Below are 12,450 nucleotides of genomic sequence, written 5' to 3'. Positions count from 1 at the left end.
AGCAGTATTAGGCTATAGGACGCGCAGGCACAGTAGTATGTTGAAGTTTGGTAAGAGTTATGTCAGCAGAATTAAGGTTACAGGCTTGGAACGCAGTTGCAGCCAACAGCAAGAAGAAGAAGAAGAAGAGTTTGGATTTGATATCCCGCCTTTCACTCCCCTTCAGGAGTCTCAAAGCGGCTAACATTCTCCTTTCCCTTCCTCCCCCACAACAAACACTCAGTGAGGTGAGTGGGGCTGAGAGACTTCAGAGAAGTGTGACTGGCCCAAGGTCACCCAGCAGCTGCAAGTGGAGGAGCGGAGACGCGAACCCGGTTACCCAGATTACGTGACTACCGCTCTTAACCACTACACCACACTGGCTCTATAAGGGGGGGCAGGGGGGCGGGCAGAGGCTCAATAAGCAGGGTGCTTATTTTCCAAATAAGGGAATGAGAAGTTTGGGCGACTTATAATTGGTTTTGTATTATTTTCTTTGTCTGTGAAACTGACCCCTGCGGGCAACGCCCTAGGGTCCAGACTTTGGGAACAATCTCTTTGAAACACTCTGCTGCACAGCAAAATAAAGGAACTTTTGACTCTCCTCTCATGTTTCTGATTGGTAAGAACCAGGAAGAACAGGGGTTTTTCCGGCAACACTGTCACTGAAACTCTTTTGAGTACCAACATTTAGCCTACCCACAAGCACATCAAATATCAACATAAAGGATGTCTGGAGCAAAACAGCTGAATGTATAGCCTTCATCTTAGAACTACTGGTTTTTTTTCACCTATACACGTTTCCCTAGAAATCAGATTTCCTATGATCTAAAAGAAATTTCCCTCTGACAATTGTAAAGATAACCAATCATTTTGGATACATATTATGGGCTTTAGGTATTGCCACACAGGGTTTCCCTTGCTGAGAGACTCAGGTTTGCATTGAGTTTACGGATAAGCTGAGATTTAAAAATGTCTCAGCCTGCATACCAGATGGAGCTGGTAGACAGCTGCCCTGGACACAGAATTGACCTGCGCCTCCATGGACAGCTAAGCATTTTTCTGCATTGCAGAGGGTTGGACTAGAAGACTTCCAGACTCCCTTCCAACTCTACAACTCTATGAATACAGGTAAACTCAGAAAAAGGCAAAATATATAAAGGCCAAGCCATTTGTGTTCAATCAGGAGAGACACCAGGAACAGCTGGCTGGCTCATGGGAGATGGATGAAGTTCCCAAAGCATCCAGGATTCCCCAAATGGGCATCTGGTTTCCCACTGGGAGAGCAGGATGCAGGAAGATGGACCCTTGTCCTGATCCTGAATTACATCAAGAGTATGTAAAAGACTGGGACGCGGGTGGCACTGTGGGTTAAACCACTGTGCCTAGGGCTTGCCGATCAGAAGGTTGCAGTACGAATCCCCGCAACAGGGTGAGCTCCCGTTGCTTGGTCCCTGCTCCTGCCAACCTAGCAGTTCGAAAGCACGTCAAAGTGCAAGTAGATAAATAGGTACAGTGGTGCCCCGCAAAACGAATGCCTCGCAAGACAAAAAACTTGCTAGACGAAAGGGTTTTCCGTTTTTTTAGTCGTTCCGCAAGACAAATTTCCCTATGGGCTTGCTTCGCAAGACAAAACGTCTTGCGAGTTCTTGCGAGTTTGTTTCCTTTTTCTTAAGCCGCTAAGCCGTTAATAGCCGCTAAGCCGCTAATAGCCGTGCTTCGCAAGACGAAAAAACCGCAAGACGAAGAGACAGAACGGATTAATTTCGTCTTGCGAAGCACCACTGTACCACTCCGGCGGGAAGGTAAATGGTGTTTCTTTGCGCTGCTCTGGTTCGCCAGAAGCAGCTTAGTCATGCTGGCCACATGAATGTACGCTGGCTCCCTCGGCCAATAAAGCGAGATGAGCGCCGCAACCCCAGAATCAGCCACGACTGGACCTAATGGTCAGGGGTCCCTTTACCTTTATGTAAAAGATCAAAGTGGAAGTTGGAAATGGAATACAGGCATTTAGCATTTTCAAGATCATTTACCTGTTTGTGTATATGCACCTTCAGGAAGAATCCCTGAGTCTTCTCCCCGAGGACGAATCAGGTGTGCACCCACCCCCCTTCATTTTGGGGGTCTCCCTCCCCCCCCCACCTGTCAGGCAGCTTCCCTGTTTGCTCTCTCTTTCCGTCTCCACATCCCACCAGCGCTGCATTGCATTGCAATCCCGCCCCCCAAAACATGCTTTTATGCCTGCACTGGGCCCATCCTGCACCCTGGATTTGATCTCTCTCAGGAAAGAAAGAGCATCAAAATCTACTGGAGGGGGGAACCCGTTTCCTCCTCCCACTTTGCCCCACGTCCAGTTGGGGAGGAGGGGGCATTCATTTAATTCCTCTAGTCTTGAGGCTATTTAAAAGGTCCTTAAGACTCTAATCAGTTTCAAATCCCATCACCAATGCACCCATTACCCTTCCAGAAGGGAAAGTGAGCAGGTGCTTTTTCAGGCTTCAGGAAATCCAAAATGTGCCTCTCCCAGTTTTGGGGCACAAAAGCAGCACAGCCAACCCTCACTGGTTCCTCTCCCTGCCCCAACATGGGCATTTCCAGCCAGGGTGTTCACTTTCTAGCAAGGCAACCCCAGCTTGTCAGCCCCACATCCTTGAATTTTGAAAGTGGCCTCTTCCCACCTTTGAAAAAAGCAAATTCTTTGCTCTTTTTGCCGCCTCCTTATATCAGCCTCCCACTGGGTGTGGCTTTTGGTTATTAGCTACCCCTCCCAGTTTGATGCTATCAGCAAATTGGTGGTGTGACACCCCATAAACCACTCGAGGCGACACATTCAGCTGCTTTAAACTAAGCATCCTTTATGAGACTGAGTTGGCGCTACCAAAATGGCAAAATGTGTAGCCCTTCTCCCCTTTTCAAGAGGAGAATTTGGTAATATGAATCCAAAACGTTTGGTTACCTCCACATTTGTCAAAGATAAATTTCTCCTTTGGAACAGTGGAAATTTGATTTGTAAGAGATTTGTATATGTGAAAAGAAAGCAAATCAGATTTCCACTGATCCAAAAGAGAAACTTATCTCTGACAAATGTGGAGGTAACCAAACGTTTTGGATTCATCTCCACCCCCATCGTTCAACCCGGATGGGCCAGGGGCCTTCTGGCGGTTCCCCACCGCGAGAAGCGAAGTTACAGGGAACCAGGCACAGGGCCTTCTTGGTAGTGGCACCCGCCCTGCGAAACGCCCTCCCACCAGATGTCAAGGAAATAAGCAACTATCTGACTTTTAGAAGACATCTGAAGGCAGACCTGTTTAGGGAAGCTTTTAATGTTTAATAGACTACAGTGGTATCTCAGGTTAAGTACTTAATTCGTTCTGGAGGTCCGTTCTTAACCTGAAACTGTTCTTAACCTAAAGCACCACTTTAGCTAATGGGGCCTCCAGCTGCTGCCATGCCGCCGGAGCACGATTTCTGTTCTCATCCTGAAGCAAAGTTCTTAACCTGAAGCACTATTTCTGGGTTAGCGGAGTCTGTAACCTGAAGCGTTTGTAACCTGAAGCATATGTAACCCGAGGTACCACTGTATTGTATTTTAATATTCTGTTGGAAGCCACCCAGAGTGGCTGGGGAAACCCGGGCAGATGGGCGGGGTATGTATGTATGTATGTATAAATAAATAAATATTATTAGGCTACCACTGCAGCAGTTTTAATCTAAACATCCTTTATGTTGATATTTGATATGCTTCTGAATAGACTAAAGGTTGGTACTCAAAATAGCCCCAGTTACAGGACAGTCTGAAGAGCTGGTCAGATTGTGAAACTTTATTTAGAATAAAAGGTAGGAGGCCCAAAAGCGAAAAAACAAAACAAAAAAACACCACCACCCCAGGTTAAAGATTACAAAACAAAGCAGACTGCTGTAGCTCTTTACCTGGACTAAGCATAGCCTATTCACAAGCAGTATAGTATTTCTAGTGTACTAATGCGCAACACAGCAAATGGCCAGTCTCTCGCTGGTATGGAAGATGCACTGTGAACACCGTCATGAAAAGGGGTGGGATTAAAGCTGCTAGGGCAGCTCAGGTTTTAAGGTCCTGCCCCCCCTTCTCTTTGGAGGGAGTGGCCTGTGGCTCTTTTTCAACATGTAGAGTCAAAGTCAAATATATCACATTTCCCAAGTAGATATCCTAAGCCACCAGAAGACCCCAAATACAAGCCATCTGCAATTGGCGTATGATGGTGAAGCACTCATAAGCCTGCCCCCTCCCCAATCTGCCCCCTTCCGGCTTGTCATGATGCACAATGCTCATATCAAGTGCAAGTCAATCGATCGCTGCTTGTAGTCGCCTTGTGATACCTGAGATACGTGACCATTTTCCTTAAAGGAAAGGGTGATGGCAGTAGAACAGTGTCTTTAGCCACACCTCTGACCAAGGAGCTACGCTTTGTCTTATCTCCTTTTCCACCACTTGGATTTACACCAAATCTGTGCCCCATTCCAAATTTCAAACAGGGCCAGCCCAAACATTAGGCAGAGTGAGGATACTGCCTCAGGCACTTAACATAGCAGTGCTAGGAATTTATTCTTTCCCCCTTATAATCAATTATGGCGGCTATGAATGTGTATTGATTACTTTGCATAACTCTAAGATGAAACATAGCTGCCATACATTGTACTTTTGGCAGTTCGGTTCCATTAGGCTTCACTGTTGATGGTTTTTTCTCACCAAGCAGGAACAAAACCTTACATCATAGTACATTGCAGCTCTTCTCATGCTCCATTCTCTGCTATGTGGGTTCTTTGATGTGTAGCAAGGTTTCCACTCTGGCTGAAGCTCTTTCCACACTCCATACATTTAAATGGTTTCTCCCCAGTGTGGGTTCTTTGATGTAAAGTAAGGTTACTCCTACGATGGAAGCTCTTTCCACACTCAAGGCATTGAAATGGTTTTTCCCCTGTGTGAGCTCTTTGATGCACAGTCAGTCCACTCCTACAACTGAAGCCCTTTCCACACTCCATGCATTCAAACGGTTTCTCCCCAGTGTGGGTTCTCTGATGTACAGTAAGCGCACTCCTACAAGTGAAGCTCTTTCCACACTTCATGCATAAAAATGGTTTCTCCCCAGTGTGGGTTCTTTGATGTAAAGTAAGATAATAATTGAGACTAAAACTCTTTCCACACTCCATACATTGAAATGGTTTCTCCCCAGTGTGGGTCCTTTGATGTGCAGTAAGGCTTCCGCTATGTCTGAAGCTCTTTCCACACTCCATACATTTGAATGGTTTCTCCCCGGTGTGCGCTCTTTGATGGAAAGTAAGGTTACTCCTACGACGAAAGGTCTTTCCACACTCCATGCATTCATATGGTTTCTCCCCAGTGTGTGTTCTTTGATGTACAGTAAGTGCACTCCTACAATTAAAGGTCTTTCCACACTCCATGCATTCAAACGGTTTCTCCCCGGTGTGGGTTCTTTGATGTAAAGTAAGAGAGTGACTAAAAGTGAAACTCTTCCCACACACCATACATTTAAATGGTTTCTCTGCTGTGTGGGTTCTTTGATGTGCAGTAAGGTTTCCACTCTGGCTGAAGCTCTTTCCACACACCATACATTCAAATGGTTTCTCCCCAGTGTGGGTTCTTTCATGTAAACTAAGGTTACTCCTATGACTGAAGCTCTTTCCACACTCCCTGCATTTATGCAGTTTCTCCCCAGTGTGGGATCTCTGATGTAAAGTAAGATGGTGATTGAGACTCTTTTCACACAACATAGATTTAAATGGATTTTCCCCGGTGTGGGTTCTTTGATGCAAAATAAGGACACTACTCGAACAGACGCTCTTTCCACACTCCATGGATGTATGTGGTTTCTCCCCAGAATGGGTTCTTTGATGTAACATAAGATGGTGATTGAGACTGAAACACTTTCCACACTCCATACATTTAAATGGTTTCTCCCCTGTGTGGGTTCTTTGATGTGCAATAAGGTTTCCGCTCTGGCTGAAGCTCTTTCCACACTCCATGCATTTGAACGGTTTCTCCCCTGTGTGGGTTTTTTTATGCTTGACAAGGTTACCAGCACTGCTTAAGTTCTTTCCACACTCTGTGCATTGAAACACTTTCTCCCCTGTTTGGGTTCTTTGATGTAAACTAATGCTTCCACTCTGACTGAAGTTCTTTCCACTCTCTACACTGCTACTTCCTGTGCATTCTTCCTGTGGATTCAGGGATACATGGACACCAATATCCTGAGTAGTAAGGGAGTTCTTTTTCCAGTTCTTCCACATATTTCCTACATACTTTTCGGTTGATTGTTGATTTACAAAGGTCTCTTTCTGTGCTTCATGCTCCATGTTTTTTACAGACACCATGGATGGCTCATCAGATTTCTCACTCTTCTGCCCATTACCTGTTTTGAGGCAGAAAAAGAAAATGCCATTCAAATTGCAAAGTAAAGCAGAGACTCTCATTGTAATTCAGGCCCAGTTCTCAGCTTCTCTGATTTTACCATTTTCAAGCATGTCTCCCTACTTCTCTCCCTCCTCAGCTGAATCTGAAGTTAGCTTCTGAATATCTGAATATCACCTACCTGCTGATATCTCCCCTTCTTTGGGGTTATGGAGAAATGGATCTTGTATTTCTTCCCAACAGGAGTTGACGTCTGATTCTTTCAGCGAAAGAGACAATATTAGTTACTTTGGGCCACAAAACATAAAGCCATTTCAAATCAATGCATATACCTATGACCTCAAATCCAAGATACAAAATAATAATAATATTATTCCGACTAAACATCAGGAAGAGCTTTCTGACGGTAAGAGCTGTTCGACAATGGAACAGTCTCTCTCTGGAGGTTATGGACTCTCCTTCCTTGCATGTTCTTAAGCAGAGGTTGGGTGGCCACCTGTCATAGATGCAGGAGTTGAGATTTTTGCATTGCAGGGGGTTGGGTTAGATGACCTTTGGGGTCCCTTCCAACTCTACATTTCAATGATCCAATGAAAAGGGATCACATATCCGGACCAGATACATCACTTGAAAATTTGTCACTGACCCATGCTAAACTAAAGTAAAAAACTCCAGGGAAACAGGTACAGTGGATGCTTGGGTTGCGAACGTGATCCATGCGGGAGACACGTTCACAACCCACAGCGTTTGCAACCCGTCTGCGCACCCGCGGGTTGCGATTCGGCGCTTCTGCGCATGCGTAAAGTGTGATTTAGCGCATGTGCGAGCGCCAAAACCCAGAAGTAACCCTTTCTTGTACTTCCTGGTTTTGGTGCATCCGTAACCCGAAAACGCGCAACCTGAAGCGTCTGTAACCCAATATATGACTGTACTCTTAAAAGTGTGTTGAAAATAATAATAATAATAATATAAAAGAAATTATTATTTATTATTATTATTATTATACTTTTGTACTGTTTTGTACTGTTTTATTGCTGTTAGCCGCCCTGAGCCCGGCTTCGGCTGGGGGGGGGCGGGATATAAATATTATATTATATTATTATTATTATTATTATTATTATTATTATTATTATTATTATTAACTATAGGGGTACCTCAAGTTACAAACACCTCAGCTTACAAATGGTTCAGGTTACAAACTCCACTAAGCTGGAAGAGTTACCTCAAGTTGAGAAATTTGCCCCAGGATAAGAACGGAAATCGTGTGCTGGTGGTGCAGTGGCCGCAAGAGGCCCCATTAGCGAAAGCACACCTCGAGTTAAGAACAGTTTCAGGTTAAGAACGGACCTCCAGAATGAATTAAGTTCGTAACTAGAGGTACCACTGTAGTTAGCCTTTTTCAGGAGCTTAAAGGTACCCCTGCCCATACGGGCCAGTCGTGTCCGACTCTAGGGTTGTGCGCCCATCTCACTTAAGAGGCCGGGGACCAGCGCTGTCCGAAGACATTTCCGGGTCACGTGGCCAGCTTGACAAAGCTGCATCTGGCGAGCCAGCGCAGCACAAGGAAACGGGGTTTACCTTCCCGTCAGTAAGTGGTCCCTATTTATCTACTTGCACCCGAGGGTGCATTTGAACTGCTAGGTTGGCAGGCGCTGGGACCGAGCAACGGGAGCACACCCCGCCGCGGGGATTTGAACCGCCGACCTTTCGATCGGCAAGTCCTAGGCACTGAGGCTTTAACCCACAGCGCCACCCGCGTCCCCTTTCAGGAGCTTATATTGGCCCAAATATAAGCCGCACTCCCCCCCCAACAGTGAAAAGTTAAAGTGCTGCTTAAATTTGCAATATTACAAAAAATGGCTTTTATAATATTGCAGCTGAAACAGACATACAGTAAAATGGAACATGTGTGAATGCCTGCTGAATTTTAAGGGAGCGACTTATATTCAGATATTGTCTTTTTATCTCCCCCACCCCATGAATTTTAAACGTGTGGCTTATTTGCGGGTGCAGCTTATATTCGGTATGTAATTTGTCCCTTGGACATATCTGAGGATTGGAAAGTAGCCAATGGAATAATTTTTCATTTTATTTTTTAGAAAAAGGGAATGGAAGTGACAGGCTGGTTAATTTGACATCTGTCACTGGACTAGATGACCTGTGGGATCCCTTCCAACTCTTATGATTCTAAGCCATGGGTAGGCAAACTAAGGCCTTGGGGCCGGATCCAGCCCAATCGCCTTCTAAATCCGGCCCACGGACGGTCCGGGAATCAGTATGTTTTTACATGAGTAAAATGTGTCCTTTTATTTAAAATGCATCTCTGGGTTATTTGTGGCACATAGGAATTTGTTCATTTCCCAACAAAGTATAGTCCGGCCTCCCGCAAGATCTGAGGGGCAGTGGACCGGCCCCCTGCTGAAAAAATCTGCTGTCTATAAAAAATCACAAAACTTTTCCTGATTTCTTTTGGATTTTCTATTTATTTTCCTTCCACTGTAATTTTATTTATTGTATTTTGCACTTTCCTTTTTTTAATCTGCCAAGCCAACCGTTTTCCTGATTTATTAGGACGTTTGAAATTTTTCTGTTCCATTCTTTCCATTCCACTTCTTGATTTATTAACATTGCAAACTGGCTTTGTAGCATTTTAATATTTTGATTTGGAATACTGTATGCGGTTCTGGCCCCCTTACCTCAGAACGAATAAGTATAAAGTTGGAGGAGGTTTGGAAATGGACAACGAAAACGATGAAGGGGATGCAGCAACTCCTTTATGCTGAATGTGACGCGCAGCGTAAATTAATAATGCAGAGTTTTTAAGTGAAAGAATAAGAGCTTTACTGAGTTAAAATAAACTTCTTCATAATCAACATGGTTCCAAACAGTTTGACTGTGTTAACGGAGAAATCTGAGGGCTCCCTTGGACAAAAAACCAGGACATCAGCCAGGAATACCAGAGCAAAACAGCAGCCAGTAGGCTTGGTCTTGATTGAAGACTGTCGGGACAGGACTCCCACCTGCCACCAGGTGAAACAAGATGGAAGCCCCGAACAAAAGAAGACCCCAACTTTTATTAGATGCTAATCCCCATGTAAGGGACGCGGGTGGCGCTGTGGGTTAAACCACAGAGTCTAGGACTTGCTGATCAGAAGGTTGGCGGTTCGAATCCCCGCAACGGGGTGAGCTCCCGTTGCTCGGTCCCTGCTCCTGCCAACCTAGCAGTTCAAAAGCACATCAAAGTACAAGTAGATAAATAGGTACCGCTCCTGCAGGAAGGTAAACAGCATTTCCATGTGCTGCTCTGGTTTGCCAGAAGTGGCTTAGTCATGCTGGCCACATGACCCGGAAGCTGTACGCCGGCTCCCTCAGCCAATAAAGCGAGATGAGCGCTGCAACGCCAGAGTCGGTCACGACTGGACCTAATGGTCAGGGGTCCCTTTACCTTTAATCCCCATGTTACACCCCCTCCAAACTACATCATGGTTACATCATGAAAAGGGAGGTCTGGTGGCAGTAATCTGAGCATCCTGGACACTACCCCATGGTTCCCCTTGCCCTCCACCAAACACCCATCAAGTGTAACAAAAAAGATATTTACATTTCCCTGTTTCCCAGCAAAGTTTATCACACCCTTTTGTCTTCATCTGGGTTTGCTATTTCTGGAATGGCTACCCGTCTGGCACTCAGGTATCAGGATGCCAGGGATTATCCCTCAGGCAGAGGGGCTGCTGAGCAGCTGATCTCACATGTCTATAGGAATTTCTGAAGTTTTCCCAATCAGCCAGTACATAGATACATTTATCAGTGAATTCTTACATTTGGTATTGTGCAGCAAAGGCCCTTTGAATAGTCAGGAAGAAACTATGACGAAGTGTTTTGTGGGGACAAATCACAAAAGTGATTGTGCTGATTTTGGTAGTGGGCTGCATGTGTATGATATGAAATCTTACACAGAGAACACAGAGAGAAAATGGCTGCTACTTATAAGGAGAATGAGTCACATGTCAGAGTGACTCCGCATTTAGCAGTTAGGGCTGAATAACTTTAGTAGGTCCAAATGATGGCGCAGTCCCAGCACTCCCCAGCGTGCATTGCTGCTTCTGCTCTCATGTGTCTTTGTCACATGACAGAATATTGGAAGATAAAAGTAGGTCCTTCCAAACAGAGTGAATAGTTAAACTAGGGAACTTTCCCACAGGGGGCAGTGATGGCCACAAACTTGGGTGGCTTAAAAAGAATAGAAGACAACTGCTTTGAGAAGAGGTCTTTCGATGGTTACTGCTTGTTCCTACATGGCATGAATGAAGGGCTCAAACAGCAGATTCACACCTCCAACGTCTAACAGCCAAGAGGGATAAAAACGTGCCCTTACCTAGAGAGGCCACCATCTCATAATTCTCCTGCATGACTTCCTTGTGCAAAGCTCTTTGGCCTGGATCCAGCAACGCCCATTCCTCCTCCGTGAAAAACACAGCCACCTCCTCAAAGGTCAAGAGGGCCTGGAAGAAGAATAGGAAGAAGACAGAGCTTCTCTTAGATCCCCATCATCCCCACAAAACACAGAGGGAGGCTGGGTGGTCCCATCTGTGCCTCTTCCCTCCTCCCTGCTCCTGTTGCTCTTTCCCTACCTGAGGAAGCTGCCTGGCTCCTCTTTCCACTCCACCTTGAAGAAGGGATGGTCCAAACAGGGCCTCTGAGGCCATTGTGCTTCCACTTCTGGGACTCCCTCACCTGTTGCCAAGATGCACTTCAAAGCAGGGAGCAGCTCTTTGATGTGAGCAATGGAGAAATACAGATTTATTTAGGGTGGGAGACAAATTATTATTATTATTTATTTATTTATTTATTTATTTATTTATTTCCCGCCCTCCCCAACCGAAGCCGGGCTCAGAGCGGCTAACAACAATAAAAGTAACACAACATTCCAAAATCGATTCATTTTAATATCAATTCAAAGTCAAATTAATGGCAACCATTGGGCAAGAGTTCTGTGAGGATTACCGAAGGAGGGGGTGAGACTGTGCCTTGGCCAAAGGCCTGGTGGAACAGCTCTGTCTTGCAGGCCCTGCGGAAAGATGTCAAGTCCCGCAGGGCCCTAGTCTCTTGTGACAGAGCGTTCCACCTGATTGTGGCCACAGCCGAAAAAGCCCTGGCTCTGGTTGAGATCAGCCTAACCTCTCTGTGGCCCAGGACCTTACACAGATGGCATACCTTTGACAGGGAACAAATATTAAGCAAAGGTAGACATTATCTGGAATTCGCTTACCCTTCTCAATAGGCAAATTATTGTTTCCTTTTGCCTCCTTCTCACATCAGCCTCTTTCTTACCAAGGAAGCTCCAGAGGCCGATTTCCCTTGACATTGTCCTCTCTCTCACACCCCCCCCAATCTACTTCAAGCTCTCCCGCTCTCCAAATCAAAAGGTGTCTCTGTTCTCCAGCTGTTTCCTTGCACCAAAGCAGCCCCCCCCCAGCCCACTGAGGCAGAGTCTGGAAGGAGCAATGGAGGGTGTGGGCAGGCAAGAGGGGGCAGTGGTGAGAGGGGAGATGCAGGCTGTTCAGCAGAGCATCACTAGGTGGAATGGGGCTGCAACCCCTTTGAATGGAGTAGGACTGACTTCTGAGTAAGCTTGCACAGGATGGGGCTGCAAACCTATTTGCAGTTAGGTTGCATGGGGGCGGGTTTGTCTCTGGCAGCCCCCCACCTCGCCCCCTCCTATCCCCTAGGGATGTTGGCTTGATCTCTCTGCTTCAAAGAGGATCTTGCAATGCAAACCCTGTTGGGGGAAGAGGGCCCTATTTTGCAGCCGGATTGCCTGGACCCCCCCCCCCACTAAACGGATCCTACTTGCCTCTCACCCCCCTCCCCAAATCCTTCCTCCCCTCCCCTCCCAGCTGCCCTGTTTGTAGATTCAGGGGGAGGAAAAGCAAATCCTTCACCCTCCTCCCACGCCCAAATATGCTGCACCTCTTTCTCCCCTTCAACCGGCCAGCTTCTCTTCTGGGGCTCTGCATTGAGACCCACCCCCTCCCCTCCAACGTTGCCATTTCCCTCCCCCCTCC

The 12,450-nt window shown here is 46.2% G+C and overlaps 1 protein-coding gene across 3 annotated transcripts; it reads right to left on the bottom strand.

Annotated features, from left to right (window-relative positions):
• Positions 1-3,785: 3,785 nt before the first annotated feature.
• On the bottom strand, positions 3,786-12,433 carry LOC309525777 (uncharacterized protein). Of its 3 annotated transcripts, none has more exons than XM_082211317.1 (5): positions 12,356-12,433; positions 11,017-11,155; positions 10,761-10,887; positions 6,567-6,644; positions 3,786-6,386 (listed from the first exon to the last, which is right to left on the bottom strand). In XM_082211317.1, exons 2-5 carry the CDS (start codon positions 11,089-11,091, stop codon positions 4,750-4,752), a joined length of 1,917 nt encoding a protein of 638 aa, XP_082067443.1. In that variant the 5' UTR covers positions 11,092-11,155; positions 12,356-12,433; the 3' UTR covers positions 3,786-4,749. The 3 variants fall into 3 exon arrangements, with proteins under 3 accessions (XP_082067443.1, XP_082067444.1, XP_082067445.1); XM_082211318.1 differs by lacking the exon at positions 12,356-12,433 and adding an exon at positions 11,655-11,848; XM_082211319.1 differs by lacking the exon at positions 6,567-6,644.
• Between the last annotated feature and the right edge of the window lie 17 nt (positions 12,434-12,450).

Source organism: Podarcis vaucheri, assembly GCF_965113315.1.
Source record: "Podarcis vaucheri genome assembly, chromosome: 2".
Taxonomy (NCBI): Eukaryota; Metazoa; Chordata; class Lepidosauria; order Squamata; family Lacertidae; genus Podarcis; species Podarcis vaucheri.
Note: the sequence above shows the minus strand (reverse complement) of the source record. Positions and strands in the feature narration are given on the sequence as shown.